The sequence below is a fragment of the Pogoniulus pusillus genome, chromosome 20 (genome assembly GCF_015220805.1).
Source record: "Pogoniulus pusillus isolate bPogPus1 chromosome 20, bPogPus1.pri, whole genome shotgun sequence".
NCBI lineage: Eukaryota > Metazoa > Chordata > Aves > Piciformes > Lybiidae > Pogoniulus > Pogoniulus pusillus.
Window position 1 is genome coordinate 10,658,072 of NC_087283.1, and position 26,661 is coordinate 10,684,732.

The 26,661-nt window shown below is 49.7% G+C and overlaps 1 protein-coding gene across 5 annotated transcripts in view; it reads right to left on the bottom strand.

Annotated features, from left to right (window-relative positions):
• FANCA (FA complementation group A) overlaps positions 1-26,661 on the bottom strand; it is a 44,338-nt gene extending 17,677 nt beyond the window's left edge. For 4 of the 5 annotated variants that reach the window (XM_064160146.1, XM_064160144.1, XM_064160142.1 and 1 more), the window contains exons 1-25: positions 26,616-26,661; positions 26,058-26,167; positions 25,152-25,203; positions 24,585-24,727; positions 23,963-24,058; positions 21,496-21,569; positions 20,670-20,788; positions 19,971-20,053; positions 19,495-19,528; positions 16,453-16,519; positions 15,541-15,653; positions 13,826-13,902; positions 13,472-13,613; positions 11,860-11,993; positions 10,510-10,620; positions 8,639-8,734; positions 8,483-8,542; positions 7,660-7,748; positions 7,187-7,247; positions 7,050-7,099; positions 4,926-4,999; positions 2,777-2,881; positions 2,173-2,315; positions 1,686-1,756; positions 407-506 (exon numbers count right to left, since the gene is read on the bottom strand). In XM_064160146.1, coding sequence (XP_064016216.1) covers positions 407-506; positions 1,686-1,756; positions 2,173-2,315; positions 2,777-2,881; positions 4,926-4,999; positions 7,050-7,099; positions 7,187-7,247; positions 7,660-7,748; positions 8,483-8,542; positions 8,639-8,734; positions 10,510-10,620; positions 11,860-11,993; positions 13,472-13,613; positions 13,826-13,902; positions 15,541-15,653; positions 16,453-16,519; positions 19,495-19,528; positions 19,971-20,053; positions 20,670-20,788; positions 21,496-21,569; positions 23,963-24,058; positions 24,585-24,727; positions 25,152-25,203; positions 26,058-26,167; positions 26,616-26,655 — 2,244 coding nt within the window. In that variant the 5' untranslated portion in view covers positions 26,656-26,661. The remainder of the gene's footprint in view (positions 1-406; positions 507-1,685; positions 1,757-2,172; positions 2,316-2,776; positions 2,882-4,925; positions 5,000-7,049; positions 7,100-7,186; positions 7,248-7,659; positions 7,749-8,482; positions 8,543-8,638; positions 8,735-10,509; positions 10,621-11,859; positions 11,994-13,471; positions 13,614-13,825; positions 13,903-15,540; positions 15,654-16,452; positions 16,520-19,494; positions 19,529-19,970; positions 20,054-20,669; positions 20,789-21,495; positions 21,570-23,962; positions 24,059-24,584; positions 24,728-25,151; positions 25,204-26,057; positions 26,168-26,615) is intronic. The other variant, XM_064160145.1, reaches the window with a different exon arrangement.

The window sequence follows — 26,661 nt, forward strand, 5'->3', positions numbered from 1 at the left end:
AAACCATGCACTGCTGCACCCCACACTTGGGCTCTTATTTCCATTTCTGAAGGGGTATACAACTGAAATATTCACTGTGGAAGCTCCAGACCGAAACATTCCTCTATTTCCTTCTGTCTCTGCTCACAAACTTCCTTATTTTAGCTGCTCTAAAACACATCCCAGAACGCACTGATGGTCAGCAGCAATATTTCTGCAGGGAAAGCCTCAGCTCACATTCCTCAGAGCAAGCCCTTGTCCAAAATGAGGTTCTGTTTCCGTTCTTTGGGGTGCTTTTGGAAGCCTGAGAGCTGTTGAGTTCCCTTAGCCATGTGGGCCAGACAGGTAATGCCCCACGGCTGAGGAAATGGAGGTGGGGTAGCCTTTAGCACTCTCTAACCACAGCATTTGTGGCTGGAAAACTAACCTGGTGGTAAATAAGCTGGCAGAGCCTGCCCAGGAGTGCAGGTAAGAGATTCCTGTGTCCACACATCATCTTCACCAACAAGGAGAGGCATGGTCCCTGCCTGCAGGAGGGGAAAACCCACACACTCGTTTTACTGCTGCTTGTCACCCCCGGTACAGGAAGAGGTCTTTACAAATGCTTAAACACACCGAACCTGAGCCACACTTGTCTCTAAACACAGGACAGTTGTCATGCCAGCCTCCAGTGTCATTTCTGGAGTGACCTGAGCAGAAGATCACTACAAAGGGATGAACTCCACCAGTGCCCTGCCTCAAATATTATAAATTGAGTGGTCAAAGAGGTGGCCTGAGATGACTGGAAGCTGCCTGAGGCACAAACAGCTTTCTTCAGACAGAGAGCACAAGGTAAACAGAGACAGGGTAATAAATGGGATCAAAAAACAAAGCAAGAGAAGATGGAATGAATATGGCAAGGTCCTGCCGCAGTAGAGAGGAAGGGAGGGAAGGAGGGACTTTCCCGGCCAGTTAACAGACAAAAAACATCCTCAGAAGACACCAGGTGAGGAGCTGGGGTTAGAAACAGTTTTCTGGCACATTCTGGTTTATCACAGCCACTTCCCAGCACAGGTGTTCCACACAGAGCCACCTACTCCAGGGCAAACCAGTGTAAGGGTGAGCATGTTTAGGGAATTGTTAAGTCATGAAGGAGATGGCTACTGAGAGTCCTTCCAGGGGTGGAGGAGTGCTGCCTCCCCCTCCTTGTACAGTCTAGAGCCAAAACAAATCCCTTCCACGGGGAAGAGGGGATGGGAGGCAGAAAGAAGGTGGATTGTGCTGCTCCTCTTGCACCTGCAGCGTTCAGCTCTGTGCCTCACTCATTTCATGTTAGAAATGGCACTAGAGACGAAGGCTGAAGGCGGCAGAAAGACACCCCAAAGTCACAGCAGCACTCACGGTCAGAGACAAGCCCCTGATCGCTGGTGTGAGCCAGGAAGTAATTCCTGGAGAGAGGGAGTCTGCTCCATTCCCCAGTCCTCAGCATGGAGCCTGAGCACAGTGTTTGTGGGAAGCTGTCACCGAGCACAAAGCAGAGCCAAGTGCCACCTTTTTCTGATGGGTTCAGCAGCAAGAGAAGAAACATTTTATCTACAGAGACACTTCAAAGTGAGTTAGTTCTTAGCTTACAGAAACTCAGAACAAAGCAAGTCCCTCCTCACCCCTGGATAAGCATTGACATTCTGGTGTTTTAACCAGTTCTGATTTCCCTGCTCACATCTTACCTGTCAGGAGGGTTCAAATGGGAAGCAGCAATTAGGTTTTGGCAGAATGATGTCAGCAGAAGATCAACCACCTGAAACGAGAAGCACGTTGCTAATGCCTGCTTATCTAGGTCTGGGTTTGTGCAGCATATGTATTGCTTCTGACATTAAAACAAGAGACAAATCGGCTAATGGCATGCACCAGTTACACAGATCCACTGGCACTGAGAAAAGATGGGAAGTTAAGCTCCTCACAGCCCAGGAAGGATCCCAGCAGACAATGAGCAGAGGAGCCTGGTGGAGAAAGCCAAGCTCACCATGGGATTGCTCAGATGGGACCTATCTCTACATCTCACCACCGGTCACCCCACAACTTCCAGGAGGTTAAACACCGGAATAGTTTGTGCAGGGCAAACAAAAGGAGGATGCATTTCCTGTTCTCTGCAGACAAACAGCCTTTCACACCTACCCAGCTGCACTTTTACCTACCCAGCCAGATGGTACTCACAGGCTGATGGCTGGGCTCCAGCCTGGGGGCAGAAATGTCTATTTGGATTGGAGAATTTGAAGTAGCAGCTTCATTCTCATCACTGCTGTGGCCCAAAATGCTTGTGAGTCTGTCAGAAATCACAGCAATCTGTGCTGGCACATCTGCAGGAACAGAATGGGAGAACCAGGACAGAAGGCATGGAAGAGTTACACCTCCACATGGCAGCAAGAACAACAAATAGATAGCTGAATAGATGAATTCATCAGAGCCCAAAGTAGGTTACAAAAAGCTTTACTGGCAAAAAAAATGTTAGCTGGGACACAGTGACCTTAGAATCATGGAATAGTTTAGGTGGGAAGAGACCTTTAAGATAGTCACCTCGCAGACCGGATCAGGGAGCAGATTCCAGTTAGCCATAACCAGTCTGTGATGGTGTGAAACACATCAGATGCTAAAACACTTAGGTATTCAGAGCTGGAGGGCTGCACAGATCTGAAAGATGACCATCCTCAGGTCCCAGTGGCAAGTAACTCCTGCTGCTTTGGCCAGCACTAGCCACATTTGTTAACACACCGTTGGCAGCAAGCAATTAGGGGTAGCTCTAACTTGCCTCCCTGCATACCTTTATGTTTAGCCTGGTCCACAAACAGTGTTTTCAGCTCAGCCAGTTCAGCCTTCAGCTGCTCCACAGGCTCTTTGGAATGGTCACTCTCTGCTTTTGATTCATCTGGATGCGAGAGAGAGAAACACAACACCTCCTCCTCACCCTGTGTGCTACATCAGTTCATGCATGCTTTCAGCAGCCTCCACACAGGCTCTCTCTAAAAGCAGCATTCCCTCCTCCAAAAGGCATAGCAGAGCCCCAAAACAGCAATCTGCCACAGGTGCAGCTCTGGTTTTACGTTCAAATGTGCCATTTGATTAATCATTTATGAGCTTACACCTAACTGCAGAGAGGAATCAGCTTTTAAACACAAAAGTAAATGAATTCTCCTTCCAGAGCTGCCTTCCTACTTGCTTCAGCTCTCTGCCTCTCACAGAAACATTTGCTGTCCTCAAAAGACTGGAGCCAGCCTGAAAATACAGATACAGGCAAGATGCTACATCATCAGCTCCTCAAGCCAAAGCTGTACCACATCTCCAGACATTCCCTGTTACTCTTCCCAGTTTAAAGAAGAAATAAGAGGAAATTCCTGTTGCCACTACAAAGAGTGTCACCAGCCACCAGCTGTCACAACACAGCCCCAGCCACCACCTGCGCAGCTGGCTGGGCAGGACAGAGTCTCCTACACAGCCAGAAATAACCCAGCCAGGAACAGGAGTAAATAATTAATTCAAATTAATACTTGTTACAAAGAGGCTGTAAAGCAGAGAGGTGTTGGGAGGCTGCTGAGTCACCTCCTGCGTTCAGGGAGCACCAGCAGGGCAGGCTGGAGCTGACAGCAGCCAGTCCTGCCCCAAATCCTGCCTCTGCACAGGGCCCCGGCAGGGATCGGGGTGCAGAAGGTGGGACTGGGGTGCAGGGCGCGGCAGAGGACACGGGTCAGGACGCAGGGGATGGGATCAGGATGCAGATCAGGATGCTGGGGGATGGCAGGGGCAAAGCGCAGGTCAATCAGGATGCAGGGGACATGGTCAGGACGCAGGGGATGGCAGGGGATGCAGATCAGGACGCAGGCAACAGGATCAGAATGCAGATCGGGGTGTAGGAGATGGCAGGGGGATGGCAGGACACAGGGGACACAGATCAGGAGAGACGGGACAGGATTATGATGTAGGGGATGGGGATGGGGCTGGGATGTAGGGGGCGGCAGGGGATGATGCAGAGAAGGGAGCAGGGCACACAGCTCAGGCCGTGCCACTAGAGGTCACTGGCAATTCGAAGGCTCCTGCAGAGCCCCGATTGCCCGTTGGGAGTGTGCCCATCCCGGCAGGCCCCAGGGATCCCTCATCCCTGCCGTTGCCAGGACAACCTCCGCAGGCAGGCTCTGCACAGCTGCGCTCCCAGGACTGCTTTGTCATGGCTCTGAGCTGCGGCATGGCCAGAGCGCTTCCCACAGCCCAAAAGCACTCCGAGCAGGAGCCAGGCGCAGGTGCAGCTTTGGACACTGATGCCCGCTCAAGTCAGACCTTTGCGTGGCGCACAGAGCCGCAGTGAGGACGCCGCCTGCCCGCAGAGGCGCTCGAAACGGCCACTTGCTGAGAGAGAGAGCGAAGCTCCTGCCATACCTGTGAAACCCACTCACCAGGGCTGTGTCTGCAGCCATGGGACCTGGCACTAGCAGGGCCTTCCCACCCAAACAAATGTAACCTGCACCACAACCGCTGTAGGGCGGGCACCTGCCCCAGCCCCTCCTGTCCTCCCGGTAATGCGCTCCTAAAGGAGGATGGCATCACACAAGGGCTGAGCACAGCCAGCTCACACCCAGAGCTGTGAAGCATCCAAGCTGCAAAGGCTGATTCGTGGGGATGTGTTTGGGGTGATGTCAGGCAGCCAGACTGTGATGATGGCAACCAGCCAGCTCAGGCATCCTGCAGCCTCAGCACCGCGCTCTGCACCAGCCCAGGGCAGAAATCCTGCCTGAGCAGGAGAAAACCACCGCAAGAGGAGCGAGGTGGTGCCTCAGCAAGGGAGCCAGAACATGCAGGTATGCATGGACAGGTTAAAGACCTCATCAGCCCTAACATCTGGAGGGCTTCCACTTTGGGAGGGAAGCAATGGAAGTATTAAGTTGTCTTCAAGCTGATCCATAAGCAGATGCATTTTTCACCTTGTGTTTTCTCTCTCAGAGCACGACAGGCTTGTGTGTACGTAGAGAACAAGTTGGAGGGGATTTTATCAGCCCTAGGAGAAGAAAGAGAAAGAGACATTCATTATACCACATCACCTCATTATGGTAAACAGAAGCACAACAGCAGCTCTGCTATGAAATGTCATTACAGCAGCTTTGAAGCACAGAGAGCATCTCAAGCATTTTCTTAATCATCATCTGACACAAAGGCCAGAAATTTATACCCAGTGCTTCCAGAGCCAGTATTATAGGTCTGTAACACACACTAGAATCAGAAAATCATGGAATCATTTAGGTTGGAAGAGACCTTTGAGATCATCAAGTCCAACCATTAACCCAGCACTGCTAGGTCACCACTGTACCATGTGCCTCAGCATCACACCTCCACAGCTTTGAAACCCCTCCAGGGATGGGAACTCTGCCACTGCCCTGGGCAGCCTGGTGCAGCCTTTGACAGCTCTCAAGAGGAAGAAATTGTCCTTCATATCCAACCTAAATCTCCCCTGGGGCAACCTGAAGCCATTTCCTCTACACAAGCCAAATAGTGACTGTTTTATAAATGCATTAACACCCATTTCATGTATGGTCTGTGTCTAAGACCACAAGTTGTGTGACATGCAGTGTTCACACAAGGTGATGGACACCAGTCTGACCTTTGCCCCTTGCTGGGCAGACACTCAGCACAAGACCATATTCAGCACTAAAAACCTATCACACATTAGGCCGCTTCTCTTCCAGCTTTTCTGCTGAAGAGTGAGCCAGCCTGGTTTAGCCAGACTGGAATGACAAGGCAGGACCCAAGCCCTCACTTACAGACAGAGTTGCCAACATTTTTCCTTTGTGACAGGTTACAGAAGAATTTCTGGGTTTAAAATCAAGCTGCAATGCAGACAAGCAGTTCTAAACAGGTGTGCAGGAGATGCCTGAGTTCTGAGAGGGGCTGTGCTCTCCTGGGGCATCAGCCTGGTGTCCCTTACAATCTTAGTTTCAGCTTCCCCTTCTCCCAGGTCCTCTCCCAAAGTGGGGTCATCTTCCTTGGGGGAATTTTATCTTCAGCAGCACCACAGAATCACAGAATCACCTAGACTGGAAAAGACCTCTAAGATCATTGAGTCCAACCACTGGCACGACACTACCACATCTGAGGCTAAGCCATGTTCCCTCAGCACCACATCCATCCTCCAAATTGTGCAACAAAATAGTCAGAGGGCTGCTGGGACTCCTCCTAGACACTGTTCTTGGAGTGGTTAGAGGATTAATTACACTTAAGATGTTCACTGATGCAGATAAGCCATCCCAAGCACAACCTGTAAGCCACAAGCCCAACCATAAAGCCCTGCCCACACTGAGCCCACGCTCAGCATTCTGTAAACGAGATGCCAAAGCCTCCCATCACCTGAAGGACAGTCAAAGGTGTTGAAGTTGCCATGAGACAGAAATTTGGCCTCATGGACAAGAACACCATTGGTCTCCTGGCACGCATGAGGAAGAGTGTGGCCAGCAGGTCAAGGGACCTTCTGCTCCCCTTCTACTCAGCCCTACCGAGGCTGCAGCTGGAGTCCTGAGTCCAGCTCTGGGCTCCCCAGTTCAAGAGACAGGGAACTACTGGAGAGAGTATATCAGAGGCTATAAAGATGCTGAAGGAACTGAAGAATCTCTGTGAGGAGAAAAGACTGAGAGCCCTGAGGCTGTTTAGCCTGGAGAAGAGCAGCCTGAGAGGGGATCTGATCAGTGCTCAGCAAGGGCTAAAGAGTGGAGGGCAAGAGGGTGGGACCAGACTCTTCTCAGTTGTGCTCAGACACAGGATAGTGGAAAATGGGCCAAACTGGAAGACAGGAGATTCTCTCTGAGCAGAAGACACTTCTTTGCTGTGAGAGTGCTGGGGCCCTGAAGAAGGCTGCCCAGAGAGGTTGTGGAGTTTCCTTCTCTGGAGAGATTCCAAACCCATCTGGACATTGCAATCCCGGGCAGCCTGCTGTAGGCAACTCTGCTTTAGCAGAGGAATTGGACTAGATGATCTCCAGAGGTCCCTTCCAACCCCTGCCACACTGGGATTTTGTGAAGAAGAAAGTCCAGAAGCTTGTACAGAAAACATCTCAATACCTCTTCAAAGCCTCTATGAAAGCCATGCGAGCGTCTGGGGTTCTTGGCAGCTGCAAGAGAAAAAGAGGGAAGTCAGGAGCAAACCTACAGCTCAGGGGAGGGTGGAAAAAAAACCCAAGCCAGGAGCAAATACAAACCACACGGGGCTGGAGCAAAGCAGGAAGAAACCAAGAAGTGTAATAAGGTCTCCTGAAAATACTGCAACAGAAAAAAAAATAGAGCCAATTATTAACAGTGCTGAAGCTGCCAAGAGCCATTTCCTTACCTCAGGAATTCATCTGGCTCCTGCAAGAACTACTCATGGCAACTGGAACAACCACAAAGGCAGCTCAGATTAGAGGAATAGTTGTTAATTTCTTTAATTTAGCTCTTTACTAAGTTGTGGGCTTCTCCTGCAGTGTGCACACTGCTCCAAGAACCTCTCTTTAGGTGACCCCCGAGGATGTGGGGAGCACAGGAGGAACTTCTCCAAACTTCCTTTACTCACAGCCTCCATTTTCCTTGTTTTGTTATTTTGCTTTGGACTTGGCTGGCACCAGGAGTCATGGTAGCAGCAGTGATAGTGGCAGCAGTAGTAGCAGAGCTAAACCCAAGAGGAGTTGAGAAGTACCTGGCTTCTATCACAGACGTTGGGATCTTCCTCGTGCTCTCAAAGATCTGAAGTGCCTTCTCAACATCACGGAGGGCCTGGCCCTGGGGCTGGCTCATAACAAGCAATAGGAAGAGAAAGATGTGGTGGAGGAATGAAGGGTGGGGATAAGTTTCCCTGCTTGCTCTCTGGGGGTTAGGAGCAGCTGTCTGTGCTGCGAAGGGAGGTGATGAGGACTACCAGACACACAGAATCTGGACGGAGGATGGAGGTCTGAGCCACTCACCCACCTCAGTAGGGCTGCTACTGACCACAGCTTCATTGGGTTAGCCCAAAGGTCCAGGTAGGTCTGTCCCTTCTACACCAACTCCACCAGACACTCCTGCTCAATATCACACTGCTTATTCAATCTTCTCTCAAGAGGACAACCTCTTTTCTGCCTCAGAACCACTTTGGTTGGAAAAGACCTTTAAGATCATTAAGCCAAATCATTCTCTAACTCTACAAAGTCTAACCTAAGGGCTAAACCATGCCCATCAGCACCACATCTCTGTGTCTTTCAAGCACCTCGAGGGGTGGGGATTCAATCACCTCCCTGAGAAGCCTGTTCCAGGGTTTGAGAACCCTTTCAGTGAAGACATTTCTTCTCTCTCCAAGTGCTAAGCCTAGTTTTCATCAACTCTGGGGAGAACCTGCATAAGTGTATCTACTAAACCCTCTGCTTTAACACTGGAGATCTGTCAGCATGCTCAAACATGGTAGGAGTGGCAGAGAGAGGAATGACCTCTTTCCTCTGGAAAAAGGGCATGATTGATGAGAAGATGGTTAATCAGACCAGCAGTACCTGCACAGGTTCATCTGTGGAAGACAAGTCTTCATAGAGCCCCATGTTTTCTATTGCAACCTGTGAGAGGTTCACAGAGATGAACATTGTCACCACACAGCTCATGCCATGACAGAGATCCAGAAGGAGGTCTTCAAAGAGACAACTTGCACTAACTTTGAGGTCAGCCAGCCTAGTCTTAGCCAGGGTGATGTACTCCAAGAGGAGGGAGCGATGCTTGGTCGGCACAAACGGGGGATACATGATATGGACCTGGAAGGGGAAATTCATGACAGGATTAGCCATTGTGAAGAGACATTCATGTAAAAGGGGCTCTGGGTTGATGAAAACCTCAACATGAGCTGGCAGTGTGCAGGTGCAGCCCAGGCAGACAACTGTGTCCTGGGCTACAGCAAGAGCAGCCTGGCCAGCAGGGCAAGGGAGGGGATTCTCCCCCTTTGCTCTGCTCTTGTCAGACCCCACCTGGAGCCCTGTGTGCAGTTCTGGAGCCTGCAACACAAGGATATTGAAATGTTGGAGCCAGCCCAGAGGAGGGCCATGAAGATGCTCAGAGGGCTGTAGCAGCTCTGCTATGAGGATGGACCACAAGGTCTGGGGCTCTTCAGCCTGGAGAAGAGAAGGCTTCGAGGAGACCTTACAGTAGCCTTCCAGTATCTGAAGGCTGGGGAGGGACTGCTGACAAGGTCTTGTAATGACAGAGCAAGGAGCAATGGGTTCAAACTGGCAGAGAGGAGATTCAAACTAGATGTTAGAAGAAGCTCTTTACAGTGAGGGTGGTGAGAAGCTGGCACAGGTTGCCTAGGGAGGTTGTGGCTGCTTCCTCCCTGGAGGTGCTCAAGGCCAGGTTGGATGAGGCCTTGAGTGACCTGCTCTAGTGTCCTCACACTGTGGCAGGGGGTTGGAACTGGATGAGCTTTGAGGTCCCTTCCAACCTAAACCATTCCGTGATTCCATAAAATCCTGGTTGAGGTTTACAGTGATTTACCTCAAATATTCACAGGGTCCCCAGATCCCAGCAAGGTGAGGGTTGAAAGGGACTTCTGGAGATCATCTAGTCCAACACCACTGCTAAAGCAGTCACCCACAGCAGGTTGCCCAGGATCACAATGTCCAGGTGAATTTGAATCTCTCCAGAGAAGGAGACTTCACAACCTCTCTGGGCAGCCTGCTCCAGGGCTCCAGCACCCTCACACGAAAGTTGTTCCTTCTGTTCAGATGGAACCTCCTGGGTTTCAGTTTGTGCCTGCTGCCCCTTGTGCTGTCACTGGGCACGACTGAGAAGAGTCTGGCCCCATCCTCTTGCCCCCCACCCTTTAGCCCTTGCTGAGCATTGATCAGGTCCCTGCTCAGGCTGCTCTTCTCCAGGCTAAACAGCCTCAGGGCTCTCAGCCTTTCCTCCTCACAGAGATGCTCCTGGCCCCTCAGCATCTCTGTAGCCTCTGCTGAACTCTCTCCAGTAGTTTCCTGTGTCTCTGAGGAGCCCAGAACTGGACCCAGGACTTCAGCTGTGACCTCACTAGGGCAGAGTAGAAGGGGAGGAGAACCTCCCTCAACCTGCTGGCCACACTCTTCTTCGTGCACCCCAGGAGACCGTTTGCCTTCTTGGCCATGAGGGCACATTGCTGGCTCATGAAGAAGTCATCCCCCAGCACTCCCAGGTCCTTCTCCATGGAAGGAGAGAGATATTAACACTTGCTTTAGGAAGAGTCATCTTCTTACTAATTTAATAACAGCCATTTCCATGGCAACTGGTGGAAATTTTTATCCAGCCACAAAAAACAACAAAAAAATCACTGAATTGATTTAAGTTAACTTGAGCTTAAGTTTAAATCCATGAAGTGAACTCCTTCCTGTCAAGTAAATAAAAGAATCTCACACTCCCTTATTTCAGGGAGCAAAGAGTCTCAGAAGCAATGCAACTGCCTGAACATTCATGACATGCTGAACCCAGCCAAAGGCACAAGCACATTCCCTTTGGAACTCTTCTGTCAGGCTTTAGCAAACCATCTCCATCAGCACCTCCTCACCTTCAAGTATGGAGCTGCCTCAAAGGGCACAAGCTGTGACAAGAACTCAAAGAGGAAGACCAGAGCTTTCTTGCTGCTCCCATGCTGACCACCAGCATTCCCAAAGGAAGTCTGTGAAAGAGGAGGAAATGGCAGTGCAGCCCTTCAGTGTGGAGAGAATCCCCATCCCACACGAGTCCCAGACATCACACAGCTATCTGCCTTCTGGCAAGAGACTCCTTCTGGTGAATGCTCCAGAGAAAGTTTACAGAAACCTCTTCTTTGGGTCTCTGTCTGGTTCCCTCAATCCTGCCATGCCGTGCTCAGAGTTCTGATGTGCTGCCATGAGAACACTCAGAGGCAATGCCAGCTTTGAAGAGGGCTTACAAGAAAGTGGGGGAGGGACTCTTTGCAAAGGTATGTAGCAACAGGACAGGGCTCAGTGGGTTTAAACTAGAGAAGGGCAGATTTAGAGTGGACATTAGGAAGAAGTCCTTTACTGTGAGGGTGGTAGAACACTGGAATGGGTTGCCCAGGGAGGTGCTGGAGGCTCCATACCTGGAGACATTCAAGGTCAGGCTTGATGGGGCTGTCCCTGCTTACTGCAGGGAGGTTGGACTGGATGACCTTAAAAGTCCCTTCCAACCTAGTGCATTATATGGTTCTATGAACATGCACCAAAGGATTGAGATTTAGGAGGGGACCACCAAAGTGTCTGTTTCTACACAGCTTTTTCTGGGCCTGAGAAGGAAAACAGGCCAGTCCAAGACTTACAGCATACAACCAGTTTGCTTTTTGGTACATCCTGATACCTCAGCAAAGGCTGAGCTCGGATTTGCAAACTCAGAGGAAGGCATCTGCAGGTCTAAGTGACATTTGCATGCCTAAAATACCTGCATGTTTACAGCTAAAAGCTAAGGAGCAATTATCTGTGAGGTCCAACACAGCAATTACAGCTGCATGCAAACATCCAGGAAACAGGAATGCTTCATCTGCAAAACCCAACAACTCATGCAACAGCACTGGTTATCAAGACACTGAAATACATCCAGGATGATGACTACAACAGGAATTACATGTCTGCATTCCTGACAGATCACTGAGAAGGCAGGATGGACTTTCAAGATGAAAGAAGAGAACCCTGGAAAAAGCCAAATATATTCTGTGCAGACACAAAGGCTGCAATAAATATTATATCATCCCTAGAAGTAATACAAGCACTCATTACTCTTCTTTTTTTCACTCCCCTTTCTCTCTAATTCCTGAGCATGTTGTGTGAAACCAGGCTTTTGCTGGGCAGAGCATCTCTCACACACAGGTTTCTCACCAACTTCAAACAAAGATTCCCAGTCAGGCCTCATTTGGTCTCACCTTAAACCACTCAGAGTAGGGCATGAAGACAGCAGGGCCCTCCAGAGCAGCCTGACGAGCTATCAGGAAGGCTGTGATCAGGTTCTCCATGTCGTAGCTCTCAAAGGCCTTTAGCAGGAGCTGGCTCAGCAGATCTGGGAACAGAAAACCACAGCTTCAAAGGTTGCTCTTGTAATGGTGCCCAGCAAATGGAGACAAAGACCTGTGATAAAGTGTCTGCCACACGAAGGATGTGCACTGCAGCTTGGGGAACACCTGGGGCTTGCTCATCTCTCTTCATGCATTTTGAACAATCAAGTAGTGTTGGGTGTGACAGAACCACAGACTGGTTTGGGTAGGAAGGGACCTTTCAAGGTCAGCTAGTCCAGCCCCCTGCAGCCAGCAGGGACATCTGCAACTAGAGCAGGTTGCTCGCAGCCCCAGACAGCCTGACCTGGAATGGTTCCAGGGATGGGGAATCTTCCATCTCTCTGCACAACCTGGGCCACGGTCTCACCACTCTCAGCAACAAAAAAAATCTCCCTTCTATCCAGCCTAAATCTCCCTCTTTTAGTTTCAAGCCATCACCCCTTGTCCTGTCACAACAGGCCCTGCTCAAAGTCTGTTCCCAGTTTTCTGATCAGCATCTCGAAGTGCTGAAAGGCCACCAGAAGGTCTCCCTGGAGCCTTTTCTTCTCCAGGGTGAACAACCCAAACTTTCTCAGCCTGTCCTCACACAGAGGGGTTCCAGCCCTCACATCATTGCTGTGGCCTCCTCCAGACATGCTCCAGCAGGTCCCTGCCTCTCTTGTGCTGAGGGCTCCAGACTCACTGCAGGACTTCCAACCTGCAATAACTACAGGGAGTCCAGCAAAGAGACAGTCAGTGAGAAACTAACACAGTGAAACAAAAAGGGTCTAGAGCATGAGTCTGGTGAGGAGCAGCTAAGCAAATGGGGTTGTTCAGCCTGAAGGAAACAAGAATGAGGAGAGACCTCCTAGCTCAAGGTGGGGGTCAGTCTGTGCTCCCAAGGACCACGTAACAGGACAAGAGGAAATGGAAACAGCCTCAAGTTATCCCAGGGGAGGTTTAGGTTGGACATTAGAAGAAACTTTACTAAAAGGGTTCTAAAACCCTGGGACAGGCTCCACAGGAAGGTGGCTGAATCCCTACCCCTGGAGGTGTTTGAAAGACACAGAGCTGTGGTGTTGAGGGACATGGTTTAGCTCCAGACTTTAGTTAGAGTCAGATAATGATTGGACTTGATCTCAAAAAGTCTTTTCCAACCAAGACAGTTCTGTGATTTGATGGCTCTGAGGTGTCCTAGCAAAGGGGAGAGGAGATCTAACTTTCAGTAATCACTACTTCAATTAATAATGAAGATAATTATCCAATAACCACTCTTAGCTGTACAGAAGCTCTGAGAAGCATCAGGCACAAGGCTGGAATTCCTGCTGCCACTGATGGGGAATGTCTGAATGGAAAAGCAGATTTTCTGCTCTTCTTTTCCATGCAGGAATCACAACCAGCAGCTGGGCATGACTGTGCTGCTGCTCAGCCAGCATGGCTCCCTCTGACAGCCCGAGGAGCAACAGGCAGACCTTGACTTGCAGCCCTGGCAGTCCCCACATACCTTTGAAGAGCTGCTCAGCCTCAGCCTGACAGACCACCAGCGTGGAAACACAGGACAGGACGTGCTGCCAGTTCACCTCGTGGGTCTCCAGCACTTGCTGCAGCTGGCAGACTGCCTCCTTCACACCCAACACCACGAACAGCTGGAAGAGTGACAGCAGCTCACTTTAGCTGTGAGATACAGCCACAGTCAAGGTTAGCTCACAGCTGGCAGCACTTTTTCTTCATGCTTCCTCCTGCCTACAGCTCCTGACAACAGGGTCACGTTCTGTGGCTGGAGCTAACTACTTTTGAGTCATCTTATTTCAGCCAACACAAAGGCAGAAGTCCCCTCTGTGGCAGCAGGCAGACCTACTCTGCGATACAGGGTCGTCAGCAGCGAGCTAGTTCGTGTGAAGCTCCACTCCTTCTGCATATGGATGGCATCAGACACTGCAGCCAGAGAAAGAAGAGTTTGCTCATCAGGCTTTAAAACACATCCAAAATGCAGAAGTTAAACACACAAGATCTCCCTTTGGCAGGCAGACACAGTAAAAGCTGCCCACTGAAATCTTTTCTAGCTGGAAGCCAGCTACGACCTGGCTCTCCCACGCAGCAGGCAAACAGCTCAGAGTGATTTTACCACAGCTTTTGGAAGCTGAATGTATCTCTTCCTTAAGACATCGAGCTGGACAATCACCAGTCATGGACTACACCTCTTCATTCCTGCCTTTTTGATCTACCAAAAGAAAGGTCACTTCTTGTGCCTATGAGGAGAGGCTGAGGGAGCTGGGGGTGTGCAGCCTGGAGAAGAGGAGGCTCAGGGGGGACCTCATTGCTGTCTACAACTACCTGAAGGGAGGCTGTAGCCAGGTGGGGGTCAGTCTCTTCTGCAGACAAGCAGCAACAGAATAAGGGGACACAATCTCGAGTTGTGCCAGGGGAGGTCTAGGCTGGTCTAGGAGGAAGTTGTTGGCAGAGAGAGTGATTGGCATTGGAATGGGCTGCCCAGGGAGGTGGTGGAGTCCCTGGAGGTGTTGAAGAAAAGCCTGGATGAGGTACTTAGTGCCATGGTCTAGATGACTGGACAGGGCTGGGTGATAGGTTGGACTGGATGAGATTGGAGGCCTCTTCCAACCTGGTTAATTCTTTGATAAACCCAGACACACACAGAGGACAGATCACTTTAGCCCCAGGCTCTCCCTGTAGCACCACCTCTCTCACTCATTTTCTCCCTTGGCCAGAGCTGATCCCAGTAGCCAGAGCTCTTCAATGTCACTGAATCATGGAATCATTAAGGTTGGAAAAGACCTTTAAGACTGAGTCTAATCATTAACCCAACACTGCCAGGTCACCATTAAACCATGTCCCTCAGCACCACATCTACATGGCTTTGAAACCCTTCCAGGAATGGAGACTCCACTGCTGTCCTGGGCAGCCTTGCCCAGGCCTTGGTAACCCATAAAGGCAATAAACTGCTCCTTGTGTCCAACCTAAACCTCCCTGAGTGCCACTTGAGGCTATTTCCTCTCATTCTATTGCTTGTTCCTTGGGAGAAGGGACCAGCCCCCACCTGGCTCCAACCTCCTTCCAGGGCATTATGGAGAGCCAAAAGGTCTCCCCTCAGCCTCATTTTCTCCAGGGTGAACAACCCCAGCTCCCTCAGCTGCTCCTCACAAGACCTGTGCTCTCAACCTTCACCAGCTTCACTGCCTTTCTCTGGACATACTCCAGTACCTCAATGTCCTTCTTGGAGTGAGAGGCCCGAAACTGAAGCCAGGATTCGAGGTGTGGCCTCACCAGTGCCAGGTAGATGCCAGTCCAATTATCTGTTCAGTAGCCATCAGCTGAAGCTGTGTCTGAAGGCACTGATTGATCACCTCAGGTTCTCTCCTGAACTACAGCTCTCTACATGACTTTTCCCTGTCTCATCTGTCACTCTGCTCACACAGCCCCTGGGAAAGAGCTGGGCAACTCTGCTATGCCTCAGAGTTCTGCAGGCTGGATGCCCTCCAGTGAGGCCTGAGTGAGATGGATGGAGCTCTGGACAGGAACCAACGCACCTCAGGGACATTTCTCCCTCGTTCCTACCTTTCAACAAAGGGTTGTAGGTAAGAACCTCAGTCAGGGTGTGCCTGAAGAACTGCTGAACGGCATCGGGATGCACAGCACTCTGGTAAACAGGCACCCTGAAGATGTTCAACCTGCAAACAAAGAGACTGAAACGATGCACAGCAACCACAGCTGGTCAGAGGCTCATTCTCCCACATCTTCCTTACCTAATTGCCAGAGCTATCCCTTTTCAGATGTATTTTTAAGTATCTGTTGGCCACTCAACATTACACAGAGGTCTGATGTACAAAGGTGAGCCCAGCACACAAGCAAGAGCAGGGCAGGTCTGAAGGGTGACATACAACCACAGAATGTTTTGTGTTGAAGGGACCTTTAAAGGTCATCTTGTCCAACCTCCCTGGTAGTCAGCAGGGACATCTGCAACTCGAGCAGGTTGCCCCAGACAACTTGACCTGGAATGGCTCCAGAGATGGGGCATCTACCACCTCTCTGCACAGCCTTGACCAGTGTCTCACCACCTTCAGAGTAAAGATTTCCTTCTATTCAGACTCTTAATTCAAACCCATCACCCCTTGTCCTGTCACAACAGGCCCTGCTAAAGTCTGTCCCCTTCTTATCAGCCCCTTTAAGTACTGAAGGTCCAAAGCAGTTAAGCAAACAGGTCTGGAAGCAAAAACTGGGAGATGATCTCCTGGATATTTCTGCTCAAAAGCAGAATGAGCCATTTAATAAGGGGAACTCACTGCAGGCCAAGAGGCTGCTTCAAGGTTGGCTCCAGCCCTGCCAGAAAGCCTTTTCCTATCCAACACTTTCATTTTGTACCTGGGTTACTTTTAGGATTCTCTAACAAGTAGCACTAGAGGGGTGAGCATTCCCCCTACTCCAGTAACAAGTGTGTCTGGGATGTTACTCAGAGGAAGTGCTTCTTACCAGAACTTCATAGCTTGCAGCACAGAAATGTCTTCTTGCTTCTCCTTACCAACAGCATCAAGCACCCCTGCAACCCAAATTGAAGACCACAAAAGCACAATGAGAGATGCAAGCAGCTGTGACACTATACCCCATAGGCAAGAACTGACAGGAAGGAGCAATTCATGGGATCATTTTGATTGGAAAAGATCTTTGAGGTGGAGTCCAACCATGAACACAGCACTGCCAGGTCACTACTAAACCAGCACCACATCTCCACAGCTCTGAAACATCCCCCCCAGGGATCCCCACTGCCCTGGGCAGCATTGGCTCCTCTTGTCCAACCTAAACCTCCCCTCAGGCAGCTTAAGAGCATTTATTCTTGTTCTGTCACTTGTTCCTTGGGAGAAGAGACCAACCTTCACCTGGCTCCAACCTCCTTTTTCAGGCCGTTGTGGAGAGCCAGAAGGTCTCCCCTCAGCCTCCTTCCTCCAAGCTGCACAACCCCAATTCCCTCAGCTGCCCCTCACAAGACCTGCTCTGCAGACCCTTCACTTTGTTGCCCTTCTTTGAACCCACTCTAGCACCTCAATGTCCTTCTTAGGGCAAGGGATCCAAAACTGAACCCAGTACTCAAGGGGTGGCCTCACCAGTGCTGAGTACAGGGGGACAATCCCTGCCCTGGTCCTGCTGGCCACACTGTTGCTGATCCAGGCCAGCATTCTCTTGGCCTTCTTGGTCACCTGGGCACATACTGGTTCATCCTCAGTCTGCTCTTGACCAGCACCCCCAGGTCATTCTCCACCAAGAAGTTTCCAGCCACTCTGCCCCAAGCCTGGAACATTTATGAGGTTGTTGTAGCCCAGTGCCTGAGCCAGTACCAGTTAACTGTGAGCTGAGGGCAGCAGGTGGGTAGCCCTTTCCCTCCCATGCCTTGCTAAGGCAGTGCACAGCACACAGCTCTCCTCCCCTGCTGAGGAGTTCTTTAGAGCTAAGGAGAGTAGAGAAAAGGAGATCAAGTCCACTCATCCTCGGGCACCAGAGTTCAATTGAGCACTGTCAGTGTTCCGTGCTGTGCTCAGCCTGTCCTTCCCCCCCTGCTGAAGGTCCTCCTCAGCAGTGAATTATTTCACATGAAGAATTCTAATGTTCTCCAAAGCAGCTGATTAAACCCCTAAGGTGACCCAAAAGTGCACACTAATAATAAACCCTCACTTAACACAGTTCAGACAGGCAGACTGCAGCAGCCTGCAGCAGTGGGGGCTGAACAGAGTGAAGGTCAAATGAGTCCTGCCTGACTGCCAACAGCCAGCTTCTCCTCCTCCAAACCCCCCTCCTCCTGGTTATTTTTCCCTGTTACAGGGCTGTCTGAGAGGCAATTCTTCACATTAACTGCTAAATCCCTTCTCTAACAGCCTTCCAATCCCAGAAGGTCTCTATAAGGATCTGCCTGCAGATGGCATTCTCTGATGTGAAGGACCAGGCTGGCAGTGCCCACAGGGAGAGACATGAGAGGGAGAAACCCTGGCACCGTGTCCTGATTCTTGGTTATCTTACAGCACTGTAGAATCACTAACACTGAGCACCTCGTGGGACATGCCAGCAGGAGACTGGCACACCCTGGCACTGAGAGACAGGAAGGTAACAGAGGCCACATAGGCAGATTAGAGGAATGCACCAAAGCAGGGCACACAAGGAAGAGGTGCCAGAGAGCATGAGGAGCTGTGAGTGTGAGACAGTGTTAGTGAGCATGAAGCTGTCAAATGTGGTGGGCAGATCTTGAGTGAGCAGGAGGAACTCTTAGTGAGTGTGAAGAGCTGCAAGCAAGCATGACAAGGAGGGTTGAGGGTGGGTGAAGCTGTTAGAGTGAGGAGGTGTATATGAGTGTGAAGAGCTGTTGGGATATTGGGAACAGTCTCCTTACTGAAAGAGTGATCATGCACTGGAACAGGCTGATCAGGGAGGTGGTGGAGTCACCATCCCTGGAGGTGTTCAAAAAACGTGCAGACGTGGTGCTGAGGGTTCAGTGGGCTGAGCTGAGAGCCCTTTTCCAAACAAAACAGTTCTATAAATCTATAAGGCAAAAGTGAGCGTGGGGACGTAAAAGCAAGCCTGGAGAGGAGATGTGAGTGTGAGAAGCTGAGTGCCAGTTGAGCTGTGCACAAAGGAGGAGGCGTAAATAAACGTGAAGAGCTGTAAGTAAGCAAGAGAAGGAGCTGTGAGCTGTTAGTGAGGAAGCTTAAGAGGAGCTGTTAGTGAGTGTGAGCTGCTAGGGAGAGTGAGGAGGTGCAGACAAGTGTGAAAATCTCAGTGAGGTGTAAACGAGTGTGAAGAGCTGTTAGTGAGCCCGAGGAGGAGCTGTAAACGAGAGTGATGAGCTGTTAGCGAGTGGAGGTGCTAGTGAGCACAAGGTGACAGCGAGGGCTTCCTCTGCTGCACAGCAGATACAGCAATTTACCGTGAAGATCACCTGTGACACGACAAAAATAGCCCTCCTGCGTGCTTAGTCTTTCTGCATCAGGATTTGTGATGCAGATCAGGGGCTGCAACACTTGAGCTTACAGCAGAAGCAGCAGCAGAACTTGCCCGGGCCAAGAAGGGCACGTTGGGACACTCTTGAAGAGTGAACATTTGATGTCTTTGCTCAGCATTAAACAGGTTTCACAAACTATTAGTCTGCAAATCCAAACAGTGACCCAGCAATAAAGTTTATTTACACCAGAACTTCATTCATTCGAAGTTTAATTTATTAAGCAGAAGAAATTATCTTGGCCTAACCTCTCTGCTACAACTGCTTCCAATGAAATCCACTGAGAGATCAACCTGCTGCTGCATCTGGGAACAGAACAATGAGCTGGGCATGAAAGGCAAAGAGATGATCTGCAGCGTTGGGAGACACTTCATAAGAAGGGAAAGCAGAAGCATATGAAATCAATCATTATACAGAAGGAAAAGCATCCCAGGCAAAAGGATTCCTGCGGAGGGATTTAGTGGTGAACATGGAACGTAAGGTTGGGCAAACAGCAGTGACTGCCCGAAGCCAAGAGTCACAAAAGCACTTACATGTCAACATCCTCTGCAGGACAGCATGGCAAATCTGTTAAAAAAGAACAAATTCAGGACATTCAGAGTTTGAAAGAGCTACAATTATATGCAGGAAAGGTAAATTGACTCAAAGAAACAGTTTTGTCCCACTTAAAGCTGAACTGTTAGCTCAGGCTGTGCTGCAAAGCAGATACAATAGAGAGGAGGGTGAGGATTTCTCATGCACAGTAGCATCCTGTGCCTCACATTCAAATGGAGAAAAGAGCAACCGAGGTGAAACCAAGAAGCTTAAAGCCTTTGACACCTCACCCTGGAGAAATTATCCTTAAAAAGGCTTTGTTCTGCTCTCACCATTCCTTCCTCACCACTCCAACACCCAGACCACCACCCTTTCTTTGTTGCTCTGATTTATTCACACCCAGCAAGGCACAGAAGTGTATAATGGAAGCACTCCTTTAAACAACTCTTTGTCAGTGGGTTGCTTCTGTCCTTACAGAGGAGATCTTTTTGGATTCCAACCTCCTCCCCGGCTCCCAATTCTGCTGAAAGCCATTCTGGAGAAACACAATTGCCAAGTCTGCAAATAAAAGAATTCACGTTTCAGAATCTCCATTTCTCTTCCCTCTCCCCATTTCCCTCTCCCAACAGGTTAAGTGTCTGAAAACAAAACATTCTCTACATACAGGAATCACTTATTTTCTTGGAGTAAAATTGCTCCTAGGCAAAGGGGACAAGAAAATGGTGAAGAGAGCAGACATTCAAAGCTCTTATGCTGTGGTTAGCACCTCAGAACTCACATGGGATGTACCTGACCCACTGCACTGGTCCAAACTCCTTCAACCAAAGTGTGTAGTGGTTTCTTTCCCCCCTCCAACAAAATCACAAAATAATTAATAGAAAATTGCAGGAGATGGAACTGTTAAATATTTCTGGCCCAAAATCTTTCAGACACTTTGCAAGAGGGCTATATATCATATAGCATGTATCATCTCTGGCCTCACAGACCTCACAAACATGATTGCTTGGGATGCTGTGATGAAAGGGGACAGAAAAAATCAATACTTTCCCTCACTGAAATGAGGAAAGAAAACTCAATGAGGCCTCTGTCCTTACACTTCCAAGCCTTTGGTTCATACAGTCCTCACTGCAGGGACTGTGCACACACATCCAGCCCTGCTCCACCACTGCCTTGCCTGAGAGAAGGTGCCCGGCAAGCTCCACATCCCCGGTGAGCTCCACATCCTCCGCCAGCTCGCAGAGCCCCCGGAGGCTGCTGCACAGCCACTCCACCACGGCAGGGACCGCTGGGCTGCTGAGGACAAAACACACACACACAGTTCAATCCATGCTGCTCTCTCTAATTTTTGGGTTTCCCACCACCATCCTCTTGGACTCAGCAAAGGGCCATCTGTGCTGGGCTCTGCCCTCTATGTGGCATCTCATTTCTTTAGTTTGAACCAGCAAGAGCTTTATTTGCTTTATTAACTGACTCCACAAACACACCCGAAGGAAAAAACCCCACTTGTGCAGTTGTGTGCTGAAGTGTCTCATAGAACCAGAGAACTGGTCTGGCTGGAAATGATCTTTAAGACCATGAAGTCTACCCATTAACCACCAACTTCACCACCAGACAACAAGAAGAAATTCCTCCACATAAGGGTGATGAGGCACTGGAATCAGGATGTCCAGAGAAGCTGTGGAAGCTTCAACCTCGTATGTGTTCAAAACCAGGTTGTATGGGGCCTTGAGCAACCTGGTCTAGTAGCAGGTGTCCCTGTCCACGGCAGGGGAGTTGTAAGCAGATGACCTTTAGAGTTCTTTCCCACCCAAACCATCCCATGATTCAACCTGGAGTAACCTTCCAAACCAGGGTAACTCCTTAACTCCTGTTAATCCGATCACTTGCCAGCACCTGACTGTATTCTTAGTCCAGAATACTCATGAGACTAATCCCTGATTTACATCTCGATAGGCTTTAAAGGATTAAATACATCTGCAAACCTCAAAACCTCTGCTCACCTCTCCAGCAGCTCTCCCAGGCCAAGGATATTGCCTCTGTGCAGGTGCCACACAGCTTCCAGCACTGGAGGGTCCTAAGTAGACACCAGAATTAACCACAGTTAAGTCACAGTCTGCATTTTGCTGTTTAACACTTGAGTAACACAAAGTACATTTAAATACTAAACCTAAATTCCCTTTCTTCAAACTCCCTACAACTTATTTCAAACTTAAAACAACAGCAGAGGAAATCCCAGATGAGCAAAGGTGACACTTGATTTTTTTTTTTCCCCTCTACAAATTTCATATTTTAGGGCTGCAAATGCATCACCACTTTAAATATTCATGGTCAAGTAATCAATAAATCCATCTGTGTCCTGCTGGAGCAATGCTGATGCTGCATGTTCAAAGATATCCCAGGAAGCAAGGAACACCACAAAGTTTCAAGCCTTGTTAATTCAGATCCAGAAGTAGATCAGAGAATTGGCACTTAGCTTATTATCTGTTTATCAGTCTCTGTGAAGTAAGTTTGCTGCTCTGAAACCCATTTCCCAATCAGAGAGGATATGAAGAGTTACTGGAACCCTGTGAGCAGAGAGGACAGAGAGGAAAAAACAACCCCTGCTCTTCAATGCCAGACTTGCCATCAGCAAATGAGGCTAAGGCATCACTTCCAAGTGGATGAAACTCCTGCTCTTGGTGCTTTGCTGCAGCATCCTCCCAAATCCCACCTGGAACAGCATGTCCTGGACATGCTGATCAATGTCTCAACAGCAAGTGGCAAGAGAATGGTGCCAGACTCTTCCGGCTAAGGGCAGCACGCACAAACTGGAACCAGGAGGTTAAATCTGAACAGGAGGAGGAGAGTCTTTGCTGTGAAGGTGCAAGAGACGTGGAGGAGCCAACACACAGAGGCTGTGGAGTCTCCTTTGGAGATTCCAAACCTGCCTGGATATCATGATCTGGGCAACCTGCTGTGGGTGACCCTGCTTTAGCACGCAGGTTGGACTGGATTATCTTCAGAGCTCCCTTCCAATCCCCATCATGGTGACATTCAGTGAGAATCCTGCAACCAGCAGCAAAAAGGTCCAGCAGCAGCTTCTGCTGGTTCCAGCCTCCACCCAGCACCACTCAAAATCTTCACACAGCTTGTGAAGGACGAGGCCTTTGGGGGGTGTATAGCACACAAACCATTCAGGAGAAAACCCCACCAGCTTTTCACAGCCACCAGCAGCTGCCAAGCAGGATGACCCCAGACTCGCCCACACACTTTGTCCTCAGCAATCCAATTCTTTGCTGTGGCAATCTCAGTTACACAGCAGCATTTGATCTCCATGTCTACCTGAGAACAAGGAGATCTTGATCAGCCCACAAAACACCTGGGATTCTATTTTCGTCCTAAGATCAGATACTTGAGACCAGAGTATGCCTCTTATCCTGGCATATCAACCTTCTCCTCCTTTCCCACCAGGGCAGCAGGCAACCAGAACTGTCCCCACAACTAAGAAAGTCCTTAACCCCACTTAGAGCATCACTTACCTCAAGATAACAAACCACCCAAGTGAAACCAAGACAACAAGCCTGTGAAGCACCACAACCCACTACTTGTTCTCACATTTCTCTTGGGCCATTTTCTGCCTGAACTCACTTGGGCTTATCACCACTCCCAGGTAAATAGAGCAGAGAATTAGAACTGCAAAGACAGCCTGAATATTGGGGGTGAAGGACATAAAGGACTTTTGGAGCTGTGCCACCCCTGAGCTAGCTGGAGATTGCTTGGTCAATCGATCTGGATTTCTTAGCACAGAGAGCAAAGCTACTAATGGAGACTTAGCAAAGTGCTTCACTGATAACAACAAAGCAGAGAAGCTAAAGAGGGAAGAAAACGATCCCCCCCAAAGCTCCACTACTGCGTGGGGTCACTTCAGACGAATTTAACCCTGTCAGTATGCTCTAGTTCCACTGCCATGTCCCTCCTGGCTAGTTCTGAGTGAGGAGCAGCCATGCTGAACAGGAACAGAAAAAGTTAAAACACCTTCTGTGGAGAGTTAAGACATTCTCCTAGTGCTTACCTAGCTCCCCAAAAAACAACTCCTGACACTCATGATGCTGGCAGCTTTTTACAAGTGGCTATGACATTTTAATCATTCACCTGCTCCCAAACCTCTAAAAATCCTCTAAAAAAAAACCCCAACAGTGAAGTTGGTTTTAAATAAACCAAACACCACCATTTATAGTTCGGTTCATGCTTTGGAAAAGGTCAGAAGGACCGCAGACCTGTTCAGGAGGAGTTAACGATTCAAGGAAACCATGACCACTGAACAAGACTGCTCTAGGGCACCGACACCCAGCGGGAAGCAGAATGGACATCACAGTCCTTCACTAGCCCATTTAACAGCTATCCTCAGGCTCCAGGGGAGGCTGCCACACCCCACAGATGAAGTCTAACAGCTCTGCGACCCAGCAGGGTCTCTTCACTGGCTCTTACCTTCATTCTCCACAGCTCCTGGCAGAAGCGGGAGCGACAGAACACATTGTTTGCCAGCAGATCCTCGACGGTCTGAAGCAAGCACAACAATCTCTTCTGGAACCACCCCAGAAAGGAAGCAGAAATTATTTACCCTTGTCAATTGGTTGCTTTTCCCTGTTTCCTGCTTTTTAAAGGCTGGAATTGTGGAAAGGACTCATGGGAAAAGCCCAAGCTTCTCCTCCAAGGTTGAGTTAGAGGCAGCCAGGCTGAGTGGCAACAGCAACAACATTTTGGCCAGCATGCCAGGCCACGCCTCAGAGACTATCAATTAAGGTGGACTCATAGATTAAAGAGAGGAAGTTACACCAGAGGTTACAGCACAGGATTTGCTTAGAGAGACTTGTGTAAGGCTGAACATCAGGCACAGACATCAAACTTCATTTCCAAGCTGGCAAAGGCAGCCCCATTCCTGCTCAGGAGCCCACAGCACTTGGGAAAGTGAACGGGGCACATCAATGAGTAACTGGCCACTCCGGTCCTAGATGCACGAGTGGCTTTATCAGAACAGATGAACTGGGTTTAAAGTCAAACCTAACAACACTGTTTTCTTGATAAACTGAATGTATACCTCCTCCCTTACCCTCTGGTCCAAGCTCAGCAGTGGGCCTTGAGAATGACTCGCAGAAGCCTGGCAGATCTGCTCAACGTTGGTAGTGGCAATTTTGGCTGCCAGGATGGCTGGGGGGACACCCAACCTCGAGGCTTGCTCCTGCAGAACAGAGGCTGGGAAAACAAACAAACCAACCAAAAACACAAAGCAGAAAGCTGACAGGCAGAAAAAAAAGAGTTTGAACATATGACTATGAAGACAAAGTCCCAAGTCTTAAACTTCTTCAAACATGGATGCCATTTCTTCCAATCATTTTAATCCCCATGTATCATCCCTTTACTGTCCATAAAACAGGGCCAGAGATGGAATATCCTCCCTAAGCAGCTCTTTAGGAGTATTTCAGTCTTGTGGGGCTCACAGTAGCTCTTCCACATTAACATGTGGAAGACCTTGCTAGGAGTGTCAACACCAGGCTAGTAAGAAATGGAGCATCACAGCAATGGAAAGAAAGTGAAATTGGGATTGCACTTAACAGGCAGAAGTGCAAAACATGGAGAAAAGCTCTTGTCTGTTTCCAACAGATTCTCTTTTACTCACCTATAAGTGATTCTGACGGTGCTTCCCCAGCTGGCTTGACTGAACCTTCCACCTGGAAGCCAAACAAAACCAGAACAGTCTTGGATGTCCAGCACACCCATTTACAAACCTCTTCTCTCTCCAGCACACTGAGCAGCCCTGGCATTCCTGGGGGCTGGAGCAGCTGAAACGAAACGAGCTGCCAGTTCCCACAGAGTTGAGGTAAACCAGAGGTTTCAGTGCAGAGAAAAGGAGATACAGGCCAAAGCTCTTGTCCCCAGTCACCAGCAGATCAGCAGCAGCACCATGAACTTTCAAGTCCCTTATGTGAAGCCATGCTGCCATAAATATTTGATGGAACATGTTGAAATGTTGGATTCTTTTAGAGTTAAATCCCCTTTTTTATCCTTTTCTAAAGGCAGATCTTCTGCACAGAAATACACACCCTCCTGACTGAAGTGAAGGAAGTGTTTGAATTGTCTATTCAAGTTACAAACATCAAAAGCTCTCTCTGGTGAGAGAGTGTGACCAAGTCAGAGTGCTGGCTCAGGTGAACAACAGAGGTTCTCTTAAGGGCAGTCACACTGGTCAGAAATGGGTGGTTAACTTGGAGAAAACTCAGTAGTCTCTCCTGATTTTTTTCCTGTGTCGACAAGAAGCCAGTTCTGGCTCCCACAAAAACAGTCATAAACCATGCTTAACGATTTTCAGCTTGTAACAATAAAACACAGGGGAAAACAACCTAATTTCTGCAACACAGACCCCTCAGCTTCAGCTTATTCCTACAGCGCTGGCTTGTCTTTCCATGTACCACGAAGACCTGCCCCTGGGACTTTCACTCTGCCGTTGCCCTGGTGGAAGCCACCTCAGCTGACATCTCCTGCAATCCCCAGTCTGACCATGACACCCCAAACCGCCCACGCCTACCTCCAGGAGGAGGTCATTCAGGCTCTGATGGTGATCCAGGAGGCGCAGAACTGCTCCCCGGAGCTCTGCTTCGCTCCCAAAGGTGGTTTTTCGCTTCCTGGCTCTCCCTGCTAAGAAGTTAGGATTGCTTTTAGAACACTGCTTGCTCCAACAGCCTCCCAAGGTCACCTCCTTGTCACTGGCAGGACTAAGGTGGCCGCAGCCAGACCTAGCTGCAGCACGGCAGCAGCTGTGCGGGAGGTTAGAGTTTGTTCCGGGCAGTTCTGCAGACAAGGCAGCACAGCGCAGCCAGACTCCTGGGTGGCATCAGCTTCCAAAGGCCTTGATGCTCCTACCCCAGCACAGGAGCCACGGGAAGGCTTTTTGGATAGGACACCCGGGGGAAGCAGGAGCCGAGGCGAGGAGCAGCCGGTGCCCGGAGTCCCGCAAAGGCTGGCGGAGGGAAGTGCATGCGGGCGGAGAAGAAACATTCCTTCCTCCCTCGCCCTCTCCCTGCCCCTGCACCCGGCCAGCAGCTCGGGCAGAGGGAACCCCTTGCCACTCTCGATCCGGACCTACCGAGCAGATCCCGCCACGTCCTGCGGCCCCTGCCCGCCATCCTCCG